The sequence below is a fragment of the Pomacea canaliculata genome, linkage group LG9, assembly GCF_003073045.1.
Source record: "Pomacea canaliculata isolate SZHN2017 linkage group LG9, ASM307304v1, whole genome shotgun sequence".
Classification (NCBI taxonomy): Eukaryota; Metazoa; Mollusca; class Gastropoda; order Architaenioglossa; family Ampullariidae; genus Pomacea; species Pomacea canaliculata.
In genome coordinates this window covers 25,033,103-25,055,173 of record NC_037598.1, presented here as the reverse complement: position 1 = coordinate 25,055,173, position 22,071 = coordinate 25,033,103, and the positions used below count along the sequence as shown (strand labels likewise).

Below are 22,071 nucleotides of genomic sequence, written 5' to 3'. Positions count from 1 at the left end.
CAGCTACTTAAATATGGGAGAATTTAGCAGTAAAATAAATTAACAGATTAATCTTTTAACAATTGTTCCAAGTCGATCCACAAGTATACCACGAGGCGAATGCAAGTTGGTATGAATAAAACTAGCCTTGTCTTTACAGTGACCGCAGCACCTTCCACTCATTTTTCTCCATCATTTTTTATATTAACAAATGAGTAAGTTTGATGCAAACATTGTTACACACAGCAAGAGATTTGTATGTAAACATAGTTAAACGAATATTAGTCATTTTACAAACATCACATTCTACGACAGAATTAAAGTGTTTGTAGGATGTTTGCACCTTTTTTCTAGTTCGCCAATTATCACCACCACAAAGGCCAAATGCTGTTGGTCTCAGAATCAGAAATGTTTTTAACGTGACATTTGGTTTGAAAATAATTACTGAGAATTGTAGGCAATAAAAAGTGTTCAAACTTTAGTTTTTAAATGCGATGAGAGGCTGTAAAAAAACTCACTTGTGTCACACAGGATTCCAGTCCATCCTGCTGCACAGCCGTCAGGACACACCCCACTGACATGGTGACATGTCTTTTTATGTTGACAGTGGCCACAAGATGATTTACAACCTACTCCATACTTTTGTGTACGGCAGACTGGAAAAAAGCCAAAAGTATCTACCACATAATCAACACCTGTTGACTTTCCTCCCTTCACATTATGTACAAAAAAACAAATTTCAGATACATCTTTTAGGAGTGTTGTAAAAGAAATCACCAGGCTATTGAAAGTAAAATCAAAAGTTGTAAACAATGTTTAAAAAATTTTTGACCCCTTTTCGATTTCAAATTCATTTAAGTGTTTCATTTAGAAACAAAGAAATAAAATAGGAAGTTTAACATCTACACTGACATTCGTTTTAAGCCCGTAATTTTGAAGCAGGAATAAATTTTTATACTTACCTTTTTTACACCTGACCCCAGTCCAGCCAGCAGCACAGCCACCACGACAACGGCCGTTGGTACGACTACAAGTGGCGTTGTCTTTACAGTGACCACAGGACCGATCGCAGTTTTTTCCATATCTTCCAGCGCTGCATTCTAGCATAACATGGGGAGAAACAATACAGTGTTCCCTCGTTTATCGCGGGGGATCGGTGCTATGATCAGCCGCGATAAACGAATTTCCGCGAAGTAGGGACATACATGCAATAATAATATATGCATGTAAAACAATGTCATGTTAGTGTAAAGTAATATATTAATCATGGTATTAATACAGTACAATAACAAATTAGTGTAAAAAAATTATAACTTTACTCAGAGAAAACTTCAAAAAAATTGATGCGAACTGGCTTGAGATGGGAGATACAATCATGGCTCGTCGCTTACGCATAGCAATGGATTTCTGTTACACAATTATGTCTTTCTTTTCTATCTACAAAATAACATGGTATTTATAGAAATACAAATGATAGACAGTTTTTCGTCTTTTTCTACGTGTGAAATAATCTATAGTACTTTTGATAAAGTGATAATTCCCAGCGCGAAGTATCGATCGATACTTCACTCAAAAAAAACCGCGAAGTAGTGAATCCGCGATACATAAACCGCGAAGTAGCGAGGGAACACTGTAAATATTTCCTTCTTGAATTCGGGACTTTTTGGGAACAAAATGACATGAAAAGAATAATTTTTCATTATTTGTTGCCAGTCCACTCACAAACATAACCACGAAGCACATAGTAGTTATATAATACAACTAGCATTGTCTGTACAGCGACCACAGTGGCCACTGCACATTTTTATCCATAATTTTTAAAACTAACGACAAACGCCCAAACAGATAATGAAGATATTTTATGCAACAAATGTTACACAAAACAAGAGATTAGTATGTAAAGTTACACAAATATTAGTCGTTTTACAGATATCACTACTAATGACAAAATAAAATAAAAATAGAATGTTTGCACTTGTTTCTAGCTCAGCAAATTTACCACTATGAGGCCAAATGAAGTTGGTCTCAGAATTAGAAATGTCTTTAACGTGACATTTGGTTTGAAAATAATTACTGAGCATTGTAGACAATAAAATGTTTCTAAACTATAATTTTTAAATGCCATGAGAGACTTTAAAATACTCACTTGTGTCACACAACATTCCAGTCCATCCTGCTGCACAGCCGCCAGCACAAACCCCGCTGACATGGTGACATGTCTTTCCATGTTGACAGTGGCCACAAGATGATTTACAACCTAATCCATACTTTTGTGCACGGCAGACTGTAAAAGTAAAAGTAATGATGACTAATTTGTCATGAGACAAGCTTTTCCTTGTTTTAAAGGAAGTGGAAAAATTTATAAAACATTACACCTACATGTGTACCAAATGAAAATATTTGTAGAAAAGCCCTATGCATCTTCATTCTTTGCAACAAGTGTGAAATGAAATTGTAATTGCTACAAAAGGATTTACTTGTGAAAAGCTTTAAGGACGAAGCAGCTCTAGCTGTTTTAACACTTGTTTGCAAAAAGGAAAAAAAAATCATGTAAAGAGGAGACACCTTAATTACACAGTCTTCCAGTCCAACCAGCAGCACAACCTGTAGTACAGTTCCCGCTGACATGGTGACAGGTCCCATTGTCTCTACACTGACCACACGACTTGTTGCAGCTTTGTCCGTACTTTCCAAACGAGCAGACTGATGATAGATGTTAGCAAGGGCAAAGGTCAAAAGTACATTTATTAATGTATAGCTGCAATCTTACATAAATGAGGGATTAGTTGTCAGTTTTTAAAAATATTTTGGTTATTTTTTTTATAAATGGCAGGTTACAAAATTCGTTTGAGTTTAGATTAAAATGTCTTTGCTTTTATGTTTAAAGTAACTCAGTCTTTTTTTAATAATTCTTATGACTCTTGAAAAAAAGCCGCATTAAAGGAAGCTGTAAGCCATGTAATAATTTCTTCTACACTGAATAAAAACGTTTTAAATATGCAAGGTAATGTGCTGGGTAAGTTCTAATCCGATTGAATTTCTGGTTCAAATTTATTCACTGGAATAGTATCACGTTTTTACTTATTGTAGCTACCTTAAGAAAACGTAAACACAATTCACCCCAAAATTACCAAAATCAATAGGTGTTGCACATAACAAAACAAAAGCACTGACTACTAATTTCATAGTACGAAGATAGTGTCTGTTAGTAAAGTGTATTACCGATATTTGACAGACTGGTTGATTTTCTTTTCTACTTTTTGACTATGCCATGACAACTTTTGTAACTATCGTGTTATGTAGAAAAAAATATGGACCTTTGTTACATCTGTTTTCAGTCCATCCAGCAGCACAACCATCAGGACATTCCCCGTTGACAGGATCACAAGTGACATTGTTTACACAGTGACCACAGGAGGCGCTGCAATCTTCTCCGTACGTTTGAGAAACACAGGCTGACAGAAAAAGTCAAGGAAAACTCAAAAGGTTCAAAATGGATCAAATGAATTACTAAGCACGCAAAAGTTTTATATATAGAGCACAATGTAGTGAAATATAGTTTGATGGCAATAAAAGGATTATTTAAAACGCATCACTTGCATCCTCTACTTGTCTAACAACGATAACTTTGCTGTGGAAACCAAATATTCCAATTTAAATGTGTAAACGCATACATACATGTCAGTAATAATAGATGTAATGATACCTGCGTTACAATTGTTTCCAGTCCATCCTGAGGCACATCCGCCAGGACACTCCCCACTGACGTGGTGACACGTGACATTGTCTTTACAGTGACCGCAGGATGAGCTGCACTTGTCCCCGTACTTGTTAACCTCGCAACCTAACGGACACCACGATACACTCGCCAGCTACTAAAGTTGTCGCGAACAACACGATTTCCGCCGCTTTCAATAAAATCAATACTTCGGAGGAAGAGATTGTGAGATGATGATAATAATGATGACGATAATTTGATGATGATGATGATGATGACGACGACGACGACGCAGATTGTATGTGCTGAAACTTATGATGTCAAGTGAGTGACAAACGAGATAAAGACATTTATGCGAGCAGTAAGACCTTTCAGTGTTAAGACCGTTTTTATCATGTAAAACTAGTAGACTACATATTCATTAGTGACATGCAATACAAATCTCTCTACCTTCACTGCACAGTTCTCCCATCCACCCAGACATGCAGCCATCAGGACATCGCCCGCTGATGTGGTCACACGTGTTGTTGTTGTTGTTGCAGTGACCACACACTGACCCGCAGTCTACTCCGAACTTGTTATTACTGCAAACTGAAGCGACACATTATTTAGTTTTCATCCTACAATCATATTTCAAACATCCTTTTATACACAAATTAAAGTTAGTATTCAGTTCTCTGAGCATAGTTGCAAAACAAAAGTAGAATCAGAAGTGGCAGAGACATCGACAGGTACCATTGTAGTGCAGGGGAAGCATGGGAACATAAAACGATCCAAAAATCTTTCTTCGATACTTGATCAGAGTCATAAGAAAAAAAGTTAGGGATTAAAGCATTTAAGGCCATTTAATTAAGGTTTTCAATTGCCGAAACAGAGATAACGCTAGCAACAATATTCTAAATTTAAAATATAATATTACTTTCAAATTTGTTACCACTTTTACTTCTCTCGCTCTATCAGCTACTTCAACGGTCTCTTTAGGTTTGCATGTTGTCCATATCGTCCATCAGATCATGCCACCCTGAACTTATTAAATAATACGTATACTACTTTCAGTTTTGCAACCGTTTTTATTTTATATTACTGTTTTTATCCTTCTTGTGATTTTAGCACTAAATACTTTCTGTCGACATAAATATTGCATAGCATTTGTATGCATAACGTAATTACTTCCCCTTTGCCTCAGCAACAAGCTTCAAAAAAAACTTTTATGCTTTATGTTTAGTTTTCACATTCTTTTCGTTCGCCGTACGCCTCCACTAGGACACCCAAGATCTTTCTCGGCGTATCTCTTGCGACATGCGGAAGCATCAACACTCGACGTCTGGCAGTCCCTCCAGCGAGCTCAAGATGTAACCACGAGCCGCATTCTGACACATCGGGTTTAGGCGAGAGCTAACTCGACCTCTGTTTCAATCTCGTCGACACTCGTTGGTCCACCGGCAAACTACTGAAAGCGACTTACTAGTATGCTCGTAGAGCCTCTGCCCACCCAACGGATAGCATCATGGTCCTCTCTATGTACTAATCTTCTGTCGTGGGCTTCTGCCGTGATGAACAAATGTTTCCTTTTTGTTTAAGCAGTGCTTTTAGCCCTTGGTCACCCAAGGTTTGTTGTTAGGATAAACATACCCTGCTTTGATGGACTGGTGCAATCAACACTATTTTACTCCTCACTTTTACTCCTAACTGTGTGTTAAATGTCTGTATGGGTATGTGAGCAAAGACAAATTTCTGCCCTGGGTCTCCTGGGCAGACAATAAAGTCTGTTTTGATTTTGATTTTGATTTTGATTAATGTGCCATGACCTGTGTGACGTTGGTTTCCAGTCCATCCTGAGAATCACGTGGTCACACGTGACATTGTCTTCACAAAGACAGCAACAAGAAGAAGAAACGAGAAAGAAGAAAAAAGAACAAAGTAAAATAAGAAGAACAAGAAGAAAAATAATAAGAAGAAAAAAAAGCAAGAAAAAAAAAAAGAAAAAGAAACAGAGGAGATGGGAGTTGTCCTCGAAAAAAATAGTTCCAACACTCCCTCCGTACCCACCCCCCTCCCAACAAAAAAAAATCATTTACAATTGGTTATGGACGACTTTACAGCTACGTGGTTTGACTTACATTCACTACAGTGTGTGCCCTGATATCCGGTTGTACATCCACTTGGACACTCCCCTGACACACTGTGACATGTTCCCTCAGAGCAGTGGCCACATGGCCTGCTGCAGTTGGCTCCGTAGAATCCAGTGATGCAAGCTGATACAAGTGATACAGGGATGCTAGCTGATAAAAGTGATACAGTAATACAAGTGATACAGTGATACAAGCTGATACAAGTGATACAGTAATACAAGTGATACAGTGATACAGTGATACAAGCTGATACAAGTGATACAGGGATGCAAGCTGATACAAGTGATACAGTGATACAGTGAATCAAGATGATAAAAGTGATACAGTGATGCAAGCTGATACAAGTGATACAGTGAGACAAGTTGAAGGCGAGAAAGTGAGATCCGGACAATATTATCATAGAATGATGAATTATGTGAATTTTACAAAAATGTACTTGTTAGTCGCCAAATCGCTTTTTTGTAATATTTAACTGATAATCACATTTTTTAGTGTCAAGCTCACCTTTGCACAGCGGGGGTTGATGTCCGGGTGCACACCCTGTCTCACACCTGCCGTCGTACATATTACAGGTGTTACTGTCTACACAGCGGCCGCAATGTTCCCGGCAGTCAGCTCCGTACATGCCAGAGCTGCAAGCTTCAACAACATGTACAACATGAACAAGAATTTGTAAAATGTCACTAATATAGCTCCAGTTATGCCATTAAATGATTTACTCAGGAGAGTATTTAGTGACAATCTGTACTGACAGCAGCTTATTTTTTAATGTTCTTCTTATCTACCTCTTTCGCTATAGTCTTCTTTTAGTATTTAGCTGAGCTTTAAAGGCTTATCTCAAGTTATTCTAGGTTAACTATACTTTGATGACTGAAGATTTTTTCCTATACAAATTTGTGTTATTTTTCTGTTTAAAAGTACTACAATGACTTAAAAAAATTAACATCTTGTTCCAGATTTACCTAGCAAGATCTGAATAATAATAATAATAATAATAATAATAATAATAATAATAGTAATAATAATAATAATAATAATAATAATATTTAAATAGAGCACAGGCATTAATGCACTTTACAAACGAATGGGACAGCTTGGCATGTAAAGGACGACAGAGAGTGAAAGTAGCAAAATGAGAGCTTTATGTAGCGCACGAACAATACACAGAGGTCAAAGTGCACGCACTCCAGTCTCCAAGTGGTAATTAATGTTTGGACAGAGACTTGAGACTGCAGAGCACGTGGCTTTTAATTACAGCTAAGATGCGACACATCAGTTGCTTCAGCTGTCAATTCATGGATAAACTGCATAGAAAGACCAGAAGCTAAACATATACTACTGACACAATATTTAAGGCTTACTCATATACAAATATGTCCAAAGCAAGCAGCTTACTTTCGGTGCACAAGGGCCCCGTGTATCCGCTGGAGCAGCTGCCACAGATGCCTGTCAACCTGTCGCACGCATGATTCGCATGACATTTTCCACATGACCTGTCGCAATGCTCTCCATACTTGCCAATGGGACACACTATGGCAACACACAAAGCCATGAAATAAGAAAAGATAACAATTGTCATGTAGGTAAAATATATATTCTTGCTCAACTGTAAGCTGACTCTAACATCCATCCTTTAAGAAATGTTAGGATGTCAGATAGAATCTGGATATCTATCAGTGGTGGTTTTCGCGACCAGCATCCATTATTATTATTGTGTTTGTGTGTTTTTCTTTTTAGTAAAGCACTTTGAACCCCATTTAATTTATTATTAGTATGATAATGATGATAATCATAATTATTATTATAACACAAGTAAAGAAAGAAGACATGTTTTAAATATTCATGGTGTTAGCCCAAAGGTTACTGTGGATCAGACTTCACTTGTGCTGGATTTGACCCAGATGGAAGGTTATTGCGAGAGCAGAATTGTGCGAACATTGACAGGAAATCATTTAGGCGCAGTGTTTGTCGTAAGTCAAGTCATCACGTGACCTGTGTCACAACAATCTTATCTCTGGCTGAGCAAACTTCTTACCCCACACTTGGAACTCGCACATCATGAGGTTGCCAGGAGACTCTTTGGTGATCCGGACTTTCCTGCCGTACAGCGACTTGCTGCAGCTGACGTGCAGCTCCCTTGACGTCACTTCCGGGATTCTGGTGCATTGTTGCCCGTCCACCGTAATAACCGTTCCTTCGAGATGTTTCTCATCTACAACAGCGGTCAGACGGGAAGTACCAGAGTTCTATAGCCACCTGTTCTCCTCATAAGTGAATGTGAGTTGTACAAATCCGAATCATGAATGTTTTCCCTTTGTTTATTGCTACTTTAATCAACTGACTTGAAGAAGTACAATAATAAACAAAATTGGGATCTGAAGACTTTGACCCACCTTGATGAAAGATACTTTTGTTTAAGAATAGCAGTTGTTATCTATGGTGGTGTATCTAGTAAAAAGCAGTTTTATTTATTACTTTAATGCAAATTGTTGGGAAATCCAAAGTGCGAATTTTATCATTTAATCCGTAATCCCAACTTTTGTAGAAGATCATAGAACATGCTTAGTCTGACCACTAAAATAAAGAGACCACACAAAAAAAGAAAATGAAAAGTGCCGCATGGATTTGTGATAAATATATTGCAGCTTTTCTGGAAAGTTTCCATTGGTGAGTACTTACAGCCAGTTCGGCCGAAGAGAGTAATATTCAGTACCGGGTACACTTGCCACAAGTCCACCTCCCACCAATTGGAGTCGTCGCTGATGCTGGTGCGGATGCAGTTGTCGTCGGTTCGGGTGCCATCCGTGTTGTTGTTGACAGCGTTGCACGGTCTGCGCATGTCGAAGGAGGAGAAGGTACTTTGGAGGCAGGTCTTGCCGAGCGCCACATTTTCTGACACAAGATGAACATGTGGATAACATCAGCTAGTAGTTAATAGCCTCATCCTCCATAAGGAAATCGTTAGAAGGTATTTTATATGTTATGATTTAGAACGGTATGCATAATAAAAATTATTGCTACATAAATAACATTTTCACCAATAAAAGACAGAAGACACGCTTTTTTGAACTGATTGACTGAACAGACTATTTTCTGAAATCCAACAGAAGAAGTATCCTTTGGTGTCGAAATAATAAACCTAGAAGAATCACCATTATGGAAAAAGGTCAACATGTATGCCCAAGGAAACGCCTGTTAACACACAGTCCCAGCTCATCCCCTTGCTGTAGTCTTTTCCAAAGCTAAGTTTCTCATTTTTTAAAGTTCACTTCAGTTTTTGTGCGCGGAGATGTTTGTAACATTGAATCCCGGGAACAGAATATGTTAGTGGATGTAAAGTTAGGGTGACAGGGTGACGACGACGCAGATTGTATGTGCTGAAACTTATTTACAGAGATGTCAAGTGAGTGACAAACGAGATATAGACATTCATAATTACTTAGGACAGACACTTTTAATCATATGCAATGAAAACGAACAAGGAGTCTATAGTATCTCTGAACAGTTACATGGGTACATCCTTATAACTGATTTATCCAGCATTATTTAGTCTGATATGAGCTGTCATCATACTGAGGTAAATGTAAATACATATTAAACACAGGAAACAATAGATTGTTTCTTTACACAAGTAGTACAGCGCACAGAGCAGGCAAACAGGTTTTGCTGCTGTCTTTATGCGAGCAGTAAGACCTTTCAGTGTTAAGACCGTGTTTATCATGTAAAACTAGTAGACTACATATTCATTAGTGACATGCAATACAAATCAGCTCTACCTTCACTGCACAGTTCTCCCATCCACCCAGACATGCAGCCATCAGGACATCGCCCGCTGATGTGGTCACACGTGTTGTTGTTCTTGCAGTGACCACACACTGACCCGCAGTCTACTCCGAACGTGTTATTACTGCAAGCTGAAGCGACAAACATATCCTACAAACATATTTCAAACATCCTTTTATACACAAATTAAAGTTAGTATTCAGTTCTCTGAGCATAGTTGTAAAACAAAAGTAGAATCAGAAGTGGCAGAGTGTCATGGATCTAGTCAGAGTGCTAGGACTGGGCGCGTGTGTAGATGAAAGCGTGCGAATGATGGACGTTCTCTAAATAGAATGTGACAAATGACGTATAGTGACGTCAAAAGAAATAGTGAGGTAAGGGAGAGAGACGTTAGAGAGGAATATGGAAGCAGAAGGACGTTAGAGAGCATTTTTAGAAGAAGAAGGACGCTGGAGAATAGAGAGAAGAAGAGGACGTTAGAGAGTAGATAGAAGAGGAAGAACGTTAGCGAGTGGAAGAAGACGAAAGTTAGAGAGCGGAAAGGGAGAGGTGAACGCATTTGCCAAGACAATGCGAATTGCTAATCAGAGATCGAATGTACTAATGTGAAAGGAGAAACGACTGCCAAGACAGTGAGTTTATAGTGTGTGAAGTGTTCGTTGTACTTTGTAGAAGTGGAGATTGAAGGAAAAACTGTGGTGTTAGAGACCGTTTTGCTTTTATAGTTAGGATCTATTTTTTTTTTTTTTTTTTTTTTGGTTGGTAATTTTGATCAGTAAACAGACAGACTCGTACAGGCGAATCATTCTTTAATTAGAACGAAAGAACGCGCAATTGTCCGACCCGCTGGTGAGTTGGAGAGAGCGAAAAACAAGAGGCACCGGCGGTGTCGTGACACAGAGACATCGACAGGTACCATTGTAGTGCAGGGGAAGCATGGGAACATAAAACGATCCAAAAATCTTTCTTCGATACTTGATCAGAGTCATAAGAGAAAAGTTAGGGATTAAAGCATTTAAGGCCATTTAATTAAGGTTTTCAATTGCCGAAACAGAGATAACGCTAGCAGCAATATTCTAAATTTAAAATATAATATTACTTTCAAATTTGTTACCACTTTTACTTCTCTCGCTCTATCAGCTACTTCAACGGTCTCTTTAGGTTTGCATGTTGTCCATATCGTCCATCAGATCATGCCACCCTGAACTTATTAAATAATACGTATACTACTTTCAGTTTTGCAACGTGTTTTTATTTTATATTACTGTTTTTATCCTTCTTGTGATTTTAGCACTAAATACTTTCTGTCGACATAAATATTGTATAGCATTTGTATGCATAACGTAATTACTTCCCCTTTGCCTCAGCAACAAGCTTCAAGAAAAACTTTTATGCTTTATGTTTAGTTTTCACATTCTAATTAATGTGTCATGACCTGTGTGACGTTGGTTTCCAGTCCATCCTGAGGATCACGTGGTCACACGTGACATTGTCTTCACAAAGACAGCAACAAGAAGAAGAAACGAGAAAGAAGAAAAAGCTACGTGGTTTGACTTACATTCATGACAGTGTGTGCAAGTGATACAGTGATACAAGCTGATACAAGTGATACAGTGATGCAAGCTGATACAAGTGATACAGTGATGCAAGCTGATACAAGTGATACAGTGAGACAAGTTGAAGGCGAGAAAGTGAGATCCGGACAATATTATCATAGAATGATGAATTATGTGAATTTTACAAAAATGTACTTGTTAGTCGCCAAAACGCTTTTTTGTAATATTTAACTGATAATCACATTTTTTAGTGTCAAGCTCACCTTTGCACAGCGGTGGTTGATGTCCGGGTGCACACCCTGTCTCACACCTGCCGTCGTACATATTACAGGTGTTACTGTCTACACAGCGGCCGCAATGTTCCCGGCAGTCAGGTCCGTACATGCCAGAGCTGCAAGCTTCAACAACATGTACAACATGAAAAAGAATTTGTAAAATGTCACTAATATAGCTCCAGTTATGCCATTAAATGATTTACTCAGGAGAGTATTTAGTGACAATCTGTACTGACAGCAGCTTATTTTTTAATGTTCTTCTTAACTACCTCTTTCGCTATAGTCTTCTTTTAGTATTTAGCTGAGCTTTAAAGGCTTATCTCAAGTTATTCTAGGTTAACTATACTTTGATGACTGAAGATTTTTTCCTATACAAATTTGTGTTATTTTTCTGTTTAAAAGTACTACAATGACTTAAAAGAATTAACATCTTGTTCCAGATTTACCTAGCAAGATCTGAATAATAATAATAATAATAATAATAATAATAATAATAATAATAATAATAATAATAATAATATTAATAATAATAATAATATTTAAATAGAGCACAGGCATTAATGCACTTTACAAACGAATGGGACAGCTTGGCATGTAAAGGACGGACAGAGAGTGAAAGTAGAAAATGAGAGCTTTATGTAGCGCACGACAATACACAGAGGTCAAAGTGCACGCACTCCAGTCTCCAGGTGGTAATTAATGTTTGGACAGAGACTTGAGACTGCAGAGCACGTGGCTTTTAATTACAGCTAAGATGCGACACATCAGTTGCTTCAGCTGTCAATTCATGGATAAACTGCATAGAAAGACCAGAAGCTAAACATATACTGCTGACACAATATTTAAGGCTTACTCATATACAAATATGTCCAAAGCAAGCAGCTTACTTTCGGTGCACAAGGGCCCCGTGTATCCGCTGGAGCAGCTGCCACAGATGCCTGTCATCCTGTCGCACGCATGATTCGCATGACATTTTCCACATGACCTGTCGCAATGCCCTCCATACTTGCCAATGGGACACACTATGGCAACACACAAAGCCATGAAATAAGAAAAGATAACAATTGTCATGTAGGTAAAATATATATTCTTGCTCAACTGTAAGCTGACTCTAACATCCATCCTTTAAGAAATGTTAGGATGTAAGATAGAATCTGGATATCTATCAGTTGTGGTTTTCGCGACCAGCATCCATTATTATTATTGTGTTTGTGTGTTTTTCTTTTTAGTAAAGCACTTTGAACCCCATTTAATTTATTATTAGTATGATAATGATGATAATAATAATTATTATTATAACACAAGTAAAGAAAGAAGACATGTTTTGAATATTCATGGTGTTAGCCCCAAAGGTTACTGTGGATCAGACTTCACTTGTTGCTGGATTTGACCCCAGATGGAAGGTTATTGCGAGAGCAGAATTGTGCGAACATTTACAGGAAATCATTTAGGCGCAGTGTTTGTCGTAAGTCAAGTGATCACGTGACCTGTGTCACAACAATCTTATCTCTGGCTGAGCAAACTTCTTACCCCACACTTGGAACTCGCACATCATGAGGTTGCCAGGAGACTCTTTGGTGATCCGGACTTTCCTGCCGTACAGCGACTTGCTGCAGCTGACGTGCAGCTCCCTTGACGTCACTTCCGGGATTCTGGTGCATTGTTGCCCGTCCACCGTAATAACCGTTCCTTCGAGATGTTTCTCATCTACAACAGCGGTCAGACGGGAAGTACCAGAGTTCTGTAGCCACCTGTTTCTCCTCATAAGTGAATGTGAGTTGTAAAAAATCCGAATCATGAATGTTTCCCTTTGTTTATTGCTACTTTAATCAACTGACTTGAAGAAGTACAATAATAAACAAAATTGGGATCTGAAGACTTTGACCCACCTTGATGAAAGATACTTTTGTTTAAGAATAGCAGTTGTTATCTATGGTGGTGTATCTAGTAAAAAGCAGTTTTATTTATTACTTTAATGCAAATTGTTGGGAAATCCAAAGTGCGAATTTTATCATTTAATCCGTAATCCGAACTTTTGTAGAAGATCATAGAACATGCTTAGTCTGACCACTAAAATAAAGAGACCACACAAAAAAAGAAAATGAAAAGTGCCGCATGGATTTGTGATAAATATATTGCAGCTTTTCTGGAAAGTTTCCATTGGTGAGTACTTACAGCCAGTTCGGCCGAAGAGAGTAATATTCAGTACCGGGTACACTTGCCACAAGTCCACCTCCCACCAATTGGAGTCGTCGCTGATGCTGGTGCGGATGCAGTTGTCGTCGGTTCGGGTGCCATCAATGTTGTTGTTGACAGCGTTGCACGGTCTGCGCATGTCGAAGGAGGAGAAGGTACTTTGTAAGCAGGTCTTGCCGAGCGCCACATTTTCTGACACAAGATGAACTTGTGGATAACATCAGCTAGTAGTTAATAGCCTCATCCTCCATAAGGAAATCGTTAGAAGGTATTTTATATGTTATGATATAGAACGGTATGCATAATAAAAATTATTGCAACATAAATAACATTTTCACCAATAAAAGACAGAAGACACGCTTTTTTGAACTGATTGACTGAACAGACTATTTTCTGAAATCCAACGGAAGAAGTATCCTTTGGTGTCGAAATAATAAACCTAGAAGAATCACCCTTATGGAAAAGGTCAACATGTATGCCCAAGGAAACGCCTGTTAACACACAGTCCCAGCTCATCCCCTTGCTGTAGTCTTTTCCAAAGTTAAGTTTCTCATTTTTTAAAGTTCACTTCAGTTTTGTGCGCGGAGATGTTTGTAACATTGGATCCCGAGAACAGAATATGTTAGTGGATATAAAGTTTGGGTGACAGGGTGACGACGACGCAGATTGTATGTGCTGAAACTTATTTACAGAGATGTCAAGTTAGTGACAAACGAGATATAGACATTCCTAATTACTTAGGACAGACACTTTTAATCATATGCAATGTAAACGAACAAGGAGTCTATAGTATCTCTGAACAGTTACATGGTTCCATCGTTATAACTGATTTATCCAACATTATTTAGTTTGATATGAGCTGTCATCATACTGAGGTAAATGTAAATACATATTAAACACAGGAAACAATAGATTGTTTCTTTACACAAGTAGTACAGCGCACAGAGCAGGTAAACAGGTTTTGCTGCTGTCTTTATGCGAGCAGTAAGACCTTTCAGTGTTAAGACCGTGTTTATCATGTAAAACTAGTAGACTACATATTCATTAGTGACATGCAATACAAATCAGCTCTACCTTCACTGCACAGTTCTCCCATCCACCCAGACATGCAGCCATCAGGACATCGCCCGCTGATGTGGTCACACGTGATGTTGTTGTTGCAGTGACCACACACTGACCCGCAGTCTACTCCGAACGTGTTATTACTGCAAGCTGAAGCGACAAGGTAACCCATCCTACAATCATATTTCAAACATCTTTTTATACACAAATTAAAGTTAGTATTCAGTTCTCTGAGCATAGTTGTAAAACAAAAGTAGAATCAGAAGTGGCAGAGTGTCATGGATCTAGTCAGAGTGCTAGGACTGGGCGCGTGTGTAGATGAAAGCGTGCGAATGATGGACGTTCTCTAAATAGAACGTGACAAATGACGTATAGTGACGTCAAAAAGAAATAGTGAGGTAAGGGAGAGACGTTGAGAAGGGATATGGAAGCAGAAGGACGTTAGAGGGCATTTTTAGAAGAAGGACGCTGGAGAATAGAGAGAAGGAGAGGACGTTAGAGAGTAGATAGAAGAGGAAGAACGTTAGCGAGTGGAAGAAGAAGAAAGTTAGAGAGCGGAAAGGGAGAGGTGAACGCATTTGCCAAGACAATGCAAATTGCTAATCAGAGATCGAATGTATTAATGTGAAAGGAGAAACGACTGCCAAGACAGTGAGTTTATAGTGTGTGAGGTGTTCGTTGTACTTTGTAGAAGTGGAGATTGAAGGAAAAACTGTGGTGTTAGAGACCGTTTTGCTTTTATAGTTAGGATCTATTTTTTTTTTTGGTTGGTAATTTTGATCAGTAAACAGACAGACTCTTACAGGCGAATCATTCTTTAATTGGAACGAAAGAACGCGCAATTGTCCGACCCGCTGGTGAGTTGGAGAGAGCGAAAAACAAGAGGCACCGGCGGTGTCGTGACACAGAGACATCGACAGGTACCATTGTAGTGAAGGGGAAGCATGGGAACATAAAACGATCCAAAAATCTTTCTTCGATACTTGATCAGAGTCATAAGAGAAAAGTTAGGGATTAAAGCATTTAAGGCCATTTAATTAAGGTTTTCAATTGCCGAAACAGAGATAACGCTAGCAACAATATTCTAAATTTAAAATATAATATTACTTTCAAATTTGTTACCACTTTTACTTCTCTCGCTCTATCAGCTACTTCAACGGTCTCTTTAGGTTTGCATGTTGTCGATATCGTCCATCAGATCATGCCACCCTGAACTTATTAAATAATACGTATACCACTTTCAGTTTTGCAACGTGTTTTTATTTTATATTACTGTTTTTATCCTTCTTGTGATTTTAGCACTAAATACTTTCTGTCGACATAAATATTGTATAGCATTTGTATGCATAACGTAATTACTTCCCCTTTGCATCAGCAACAAGCTTCAAGAAAAACTTTTATGCTTTATGTTTAGTTTTCACATTCTAATTAAAGTGTCATGACCTGTGTGACGTTGGTTTCCAGTCCATCCTGAGGATCACGTGGTCACACGTGACATTGTCTTCACAAAGACAGCAACAAGAAGAAGAAACGAGAAAGAAGAAAAAAGAACAAAGTAAAATAAGAAGAACAAGAAGAAAAATAATAAGAAGAAAAAAAGCAAGAAAAAAAAAAAAAAATAAAAAGAAACAGAGGAGATGGGAGTTGTCCTCGAGAAAAATAGTTCCAACACTCCCTCCGTACCCACCCACACCCTCCCAACAAACAAAAATCATTTACAATTGGTTATGGACGACTTTACAGCTACGTGGTTTGACTTACATTCACTACAGTGTGTGCAAGTGATACAGTGATACAAGCTGATACAAGTGATACAGTGATGCAAGCTGATACAGTGATGCAAGCTGATACAAGTGATACAGTGATGCAAGCTGATACAAGTGATACAGTGATGCAAGCTGATACAAATGATACAGTGATGCAAGCTGATACAAGTGATACAGTGAGACAAGTTGAAGGCGAGACAGTGAGATCCGGACAATATTATCATATAATGATGAATTATGCGAATTTTACAAAAATGTACTTGTTAGTCGCCAAAACGCTTTTTTGTAATATTTAACTGATAATCACATATTTTAGTGTCAAGCTCACCTTTGCACAGCGGGGGTTGATGTCCGGGTGCACACCCTGTCTCACACCTGCCGTCGTACATATTACAGGTGTTACTGTCTACACAGCGGCCGCAATGTTCCCGGCAGTCAGGTCCGTACATGCCAGAGCTGCAAGCTTCAACAACATGTACAACATGAACAATAATTTGTAAAATGTCACTAATATAGCTCCAGTTATGCCATTAAATGATTTACTCAGGAGAGTTTTTAGTGACAATCTGTACTGACAGCAGCTTATTTTTTAATGTTCTTCTTATCTACCTCTTTCGCTATAGTCTTCTTTTAGTATTTAGCTGAGCTTTAAAGGCTTATCTCAAGTTATTCTATGTTAACTATACTTTAATGACTGAAGATTTTTTCCTATACAAATTTGTGTTATTTTTCTGTTTAAAAGTACTACAATGACTTAAAAAAATTAACATCTTGTTCCAGATTTACCTAGCAAGATCTGAATAATAATAATAAAAATAATAATATTAATAATAATAATAATATTTAAATAGAGCACAGGCATTAATGCACTTTACAAACGAATGGGACAGCTTGGCATGTAAAGGACTGACAGAGAGTGAAAGTAGAAAATGAGAGCTTTATGTAGCGCACGACAATACACAGAGGTCAAAGTGCACGCAGTCCAGTCTCCAAGTGGTAATTAATGTTTGGACAGAGACTTGAGACTGCAGAGCACGTGGCTTTTAATTACAGCTAAGATGCGACACATCAGTTGCTTCAGCTGTCAATTCATGGATAAACTGCATAGAAAGACCAGAAGCTAAACATATACTGCTGACACAATATTTAAGGCTTACTCATATACAAATATGTCCAAAGCAAGCAGCTTACCTTCGTTGCACAAGGGCCCCGTGTATCCGCTGGAGCAGCTGCCACAGATGCCTGTCAACCTGTCGCACGCATGATTCGCATGACATTTTCCACATGACCTGTCGCAATGCCCTCCATACTTGCCACTGGGACACACTATGGCAACACACAAAGCCATGAAATAACAAAAGATAACAATTGTCACATGTAGGTAAAATATATATTCTTGCTCAACTGTAAGCTGACTCTAACATCCATCCTTTAAGAAATGTTAGGATGTAAGATAGAATCTGGATATCTATCAGTGGTGGTTTTCGCGACCAGCATCCATTATTATTATTGTGTTTGTGTGTTTTTCGTTTTAGTAAAGCACTTTGAACCCCATTTAATTTATTATTAGTATGATAATGATGATAATAATAATTATTATTATAACACAAGTAAAGAAAGAAGACATGTTTTAAATATTCATGGTGTTAGCCCCAAAGGTTACTGTGGATCAGACTTCACTTGTTGCTGGATTTGACCCCAGATGGAAGGTTATTGCGAGAGCAGAATTCTGCGAACTTTTACAGGAAATCATTTAGGTGCAGTGTTTGTCGTAAGTCAAGTCATCACGTGACCTGTGTCACAACAATCTTATCTCTGGCTGAACAAACTTCTTACCCCACACTTGGAACTCGCACATCATGAGGTTGCCAGGAGACTCTTTGGTGATCCGGACTTTCCTGCCGTACAGCGACTTGCTGCAGCTGACGTGCAGCTCCCTTGACGTCACTTCCGGGATTCTGGTGCATTGTTGCCCGTCCACCGTAATAACCGTTCCTTCGAGATGTTTCTCAACTACAACAGCGGTCAGACGGGAGTACCAGAGTTCTATAGCCACCTGTTCTCCTCATAAGTGAATGTGAGTTGTAAAAATCCGAATCATGAATGTTTTCCATTTGTTTATTGCTACTTTAATCAACTGACTTGAAGAAGTACAATAATAAACAAAATTGGGATCTGAAGACTTTGACCCACCTTGATGAAAGATACTTTTGTTTAAGAATAGCAGTTGTTATCTATGGTGGTGTATCTAGTACAAAGCAGTTTTATTTATTACTTTAATGCAAATTGTTGGGAAATCCAAAGTGCGAATTTTATCATTTAATCCGTAATCCGAACTTTTGTATAAGATCATAGAACATGCTTAGTCTGACCACTAAAATAAAGAGACCACACAAAAAAAGAAAATGAAATGTGCCGCATGGATTTGTGATAAATATATTGCAGCTTTTCTGGAAAGTTTCCATTGGTGAGTACTTACAGCCAGTTCGGCCGAAGAGAGTAATATTCAGTACCGGGTACACTTGCCACAAGTCCACCTCCCACCAATTGGAGTCGTCGCTGGTGCTGGTGCGGATGCAGTTGTCGTCGGTTCGGGTGCCATCCGTGTTGTCGTTGACAGCGTTGCACGGTCTGAGCATGTCGAAGGAGGCGAAGGTACTTTGGAGGCAGGTCTTGCCGAGCGCCACATTTTCTGACACAAGATGAACATGTGGATAACATCATCTAGTAGTTAATAGCCTCATCCTCCATAAGGAAATCGTTAGAAGGTATTTTATATGTTATGATTTAGAACGGTATGCATAATAAAAATTATTGCTACATAAATAACATTTTCACCAATAAAAGACAGAAGACACGCTTTTTTGAACTGATTGACTGAACAGACTATTTTCTGAAATCCAACGGAAGAAGTATCCTTTGGTGTCGAAATAATAAACCTAGAAGAATCATCCTTATGGAAAAGGTCAACATGTATGCCCAAGGAAACGCCTGTTAACACAGTCGCAGCTCATCCCCTTGCTGTAGTCTTTTCCAAAGTTAAGTTTCTCATTTTTTTTAAAATTTCACTTCAGTTTTGTGCGCGGAGATGTTTGTAACATTGGATCCCGAGAACAGAATATGTTAGTGGATGTAAAGTTTGGGAGACAGGGTGACGACGACGACGAGATTGTATGTGCTGAAACTTATTTACAAAGATGTCAAGTGAGTGACAAACGAGATATAGACATTCCTAAATACTTACGACAGACACTTTTAATCATATGCAATGAAAACGAACAAGGAGTCTATAGTATCTCTGAACAGTTACATGGTTCCATCGTTATAACTGATTTATCCAGCATTATTTAGTTTGATATGAGCTGTCATCATACGTAGGTAAATGTAAATACATATTAAACACAGGAAACAATAGATTGTTTCTTTACACAAGTAGTACAGCGCACAGAGTAGGCAAACAGGTTTTGCTGCTGTCTTTATGCGAGCAGTAAGACCTTTCAGTGTTAAGACCGTTTTTATCATGTAAAACTAGTAGACTACATATTCATTAGTGACATGCAATACAAATCAGCTCTACCTTCACTGCACAGTTCTCCCATCCACCCAGACATGCAGCCATCAGGACATCGCCCGCTGATGTGGTCACACGTGGTGTTGTTCTTGCAGTGACCACACACTGACCCGCAGTCTACTCCAAACGTGTTATTACTGCAAGCTGAAGCGACAAGGTAACCCATCCTACAATCATATTTCAAACATCCTTTTATACACAAATTAAAGTTAGTATTCAGTTCTCTGAGCATAGTTGTAAAACAAAAGTAGAATCAGAAGTGGCAGAGACATCGACAGGTACCATTGTAGTGCAGGGGAAGCATGGGAACATAAAACGATCCAAAAATCTTTCTTCGATACTTGATCAGAGTCATAAGAGAAAATTTAGGGATTAAAGCATTTAAGGCCATTTAATTAAGGTTTTCAATTGCCGAAACAGAGATAACGCTAGCAGCAATATTCTAAATTTAATAAGCACTAAGTTAGAATCATGTTACACTCTAAACTTTAAGGAAAAATATATTGAAACAAGGAATTTAATGAAATCCTGGCTTAAACGAGTTATTACTCCAATGGGAAGAGTGGCTGTATTAAAATCATTAATACTATCAAAATTAATTTATTTATGGATACTGCTACCCAATCCCCCTATCCAAGATATACAAGAACTTCAAAAGCAATGCTTTAACTTTTTGTGGGATGGAAAACCTGATCGAATAAACAGGAAAGTTGCAGTGAAAACTGTTCGTAATGGGGCTTAAGTATACCCAACATTTATCAATATATAAAAGCGCTAAAGCTGATGTGGATTAAAAAGCTAAATGTCACTGAACATAAATGGAAAGATGTAGTGATAAAGACATACCCAAAACTCGTAGATATTGATAAATATGGCCCAAATGTGTACTATGACACACAACATAAAAATAAATTCTGGAAAGATGTATTAAATGCTTATGGGGAATTCTATTATTATGTCAAGCCAGAAACATTAGAGGAGGTGATGGCAGAACCAATACATTTAAACAGTAGATTTCAGCTTGGCAAGAATGTTATTTTCTTTAAAAACTGGGTTAGTAAAGGGTTATATAGAATTCAACATTTTTATAATGAATCTGGTGTACTTTTGTCCCTGGATGGAATTAATGCCAAGTATGGAACAACAATAGATATAGTTACATATATGGGATGTGCAAAAATAATTAAAAAATTTATACAGTCAGTGGGCATTACAATTAGGAACAACACTGCACAAGAAACTTCAAAAGCTATTAAACTAATTAATTCTATAAAGAATGGTTCCAAATATTATTACGAAATATTGACAGAAAGTACAATCAGGCCCAAATGTTGTGAAAAATGGGAAAATAAAATGGGGGCTCAATTACCCTGGAAAATAATATTTTCAAAGGTTCTAGGAATAGAAGATATTAAACTGAGGTGGTTTCAGTGCAGAATTACACACAGAATTCTAGGTACAAACTCCCTGGCAGAATATATGGGGGTAGAAGTTAATAATAAATGTACTTTCTGTGGCAAGGAAAGGGAGACAATTGAACATTTATTTTGGCGCTGTAAGGCAACCAAACTATTTTGGACAAGCTTAGAAAAAGCAATAAGAGAAAAATGCCCTAAAAATAATAAATTAGCACTTAATGAATCTGTAATACTATTTGGATATGAAGCAAACTGTCCAATAGATAAGACGTTAGAGAATATACTACTAGAAGCAAAGTGGTTTATCTATAAATGTAAAATAGAGAAGAAACAGCCAGACTTAAGAGTTTTTATGCTACAGCTAAATAGAAAATACAAGATTGAGGAATTTAGTGCACTTGTTAATATAAAATTGCATGAATTTATAATAAGCTGGGCTGATTATAGAATTTTATGAGTTTATCTGGAAATATATAATTTCACGACTATGTTGTTTAATGTAAATTGCATGGTGCAACATATTAATCTAACACTAACCAAGTGGACACCTTTCTTTCTTTTTTTTTTTTTTTTTTTTTTTTTCTCTTCCGCTCTATCTCTTCTCTTCAGTTATGG

At 37.9% G+C, this 22,071-nt stretch overlaps 1 protein-coding gene across 1 annotated transcript in view; it reads right to left on the bottom strand.

The window, feature by feature from the left end:
• Positions 1–22,071, bottom strand: part of LOC112572990 (multiple epidermal growth factor-like domains protein 6) — a 50,272-nt gene that overhangs the window by 3,484 nt on the left and 24,717 nt on the right. The window contains exons 25-47 of the mRNA XM_025253021.1: positions 20,045–20,182; positions 18,947–19,159; positions 18,304–18,480; positions 17,659–17,793; positions 16,796–16,930; positions 14,714–14,851; positions 13,619–13,831; positions 12,974–13,150; positions 12,331–12,465; positions 11,432–11,566; positions 9,606–9,743; positions 8,509–8,721; positions 7,865–8,041; positions 7,225–7,359; positions 6,334–6,468; positions 5,818–5,979; positions 4,148–4,288; positions 3,686–3,823; positions 3,297–3,434; positions 2,551–2,682; positions 2,126–2,263; positions 942–1,079; positions 498–635 (exon numbers count right to left, since the gene is read on the bottom strand). Of these exons, the coding sequence (XP_025108806.1) occupies positions 498–635; positions 942–1,079; positions 2,126–2,263; positions 2,551–2,682; positions 3,297–3,434; positions 3,686–3,823; positions 4,148–4,288; positions 5,818–5,979; positions 6,334–6,468; positions 7,225–7,359; positions 7,865–8,041; positions 8,509–8,721; positions 9,606–9,743; positions 11,432–11,566; positions 12,331–12,465; positions 12,974–13,150; positions 13,619–13,831; positions 14,714–14,851; positions 16,796–16,930; positions 17,659–17,793; positions 18,304–18,480; positions 18,947–19,159; positions 20,045–20,182 (3,519 nt within the window). The remainder of the gene's footprint in view (positions 1–497; positions 636–941; positions 1,080–2,125; positions 2,264–2,550; positions 2,683–3,296; positions 3,435–3,685; positions 3,824–4,147; positions 4,289–5,817; positions 5,980–6,333; positions 6,469–7,224; positions 7,360–7,864; positions 8,042–8,508; positions 8,722–9,605; positions 9,744–11,431; positions 11,567–12,330; positions 12,466–12,973; positions 13,151–13,618; positions 13,832–14,713; positions 14,852–16,795; positions 16,931–17,658; positions 17,794–18,303; positions 18,481–18,946; positions 19,160–20,044; positions 20,183–22,071) is intronic.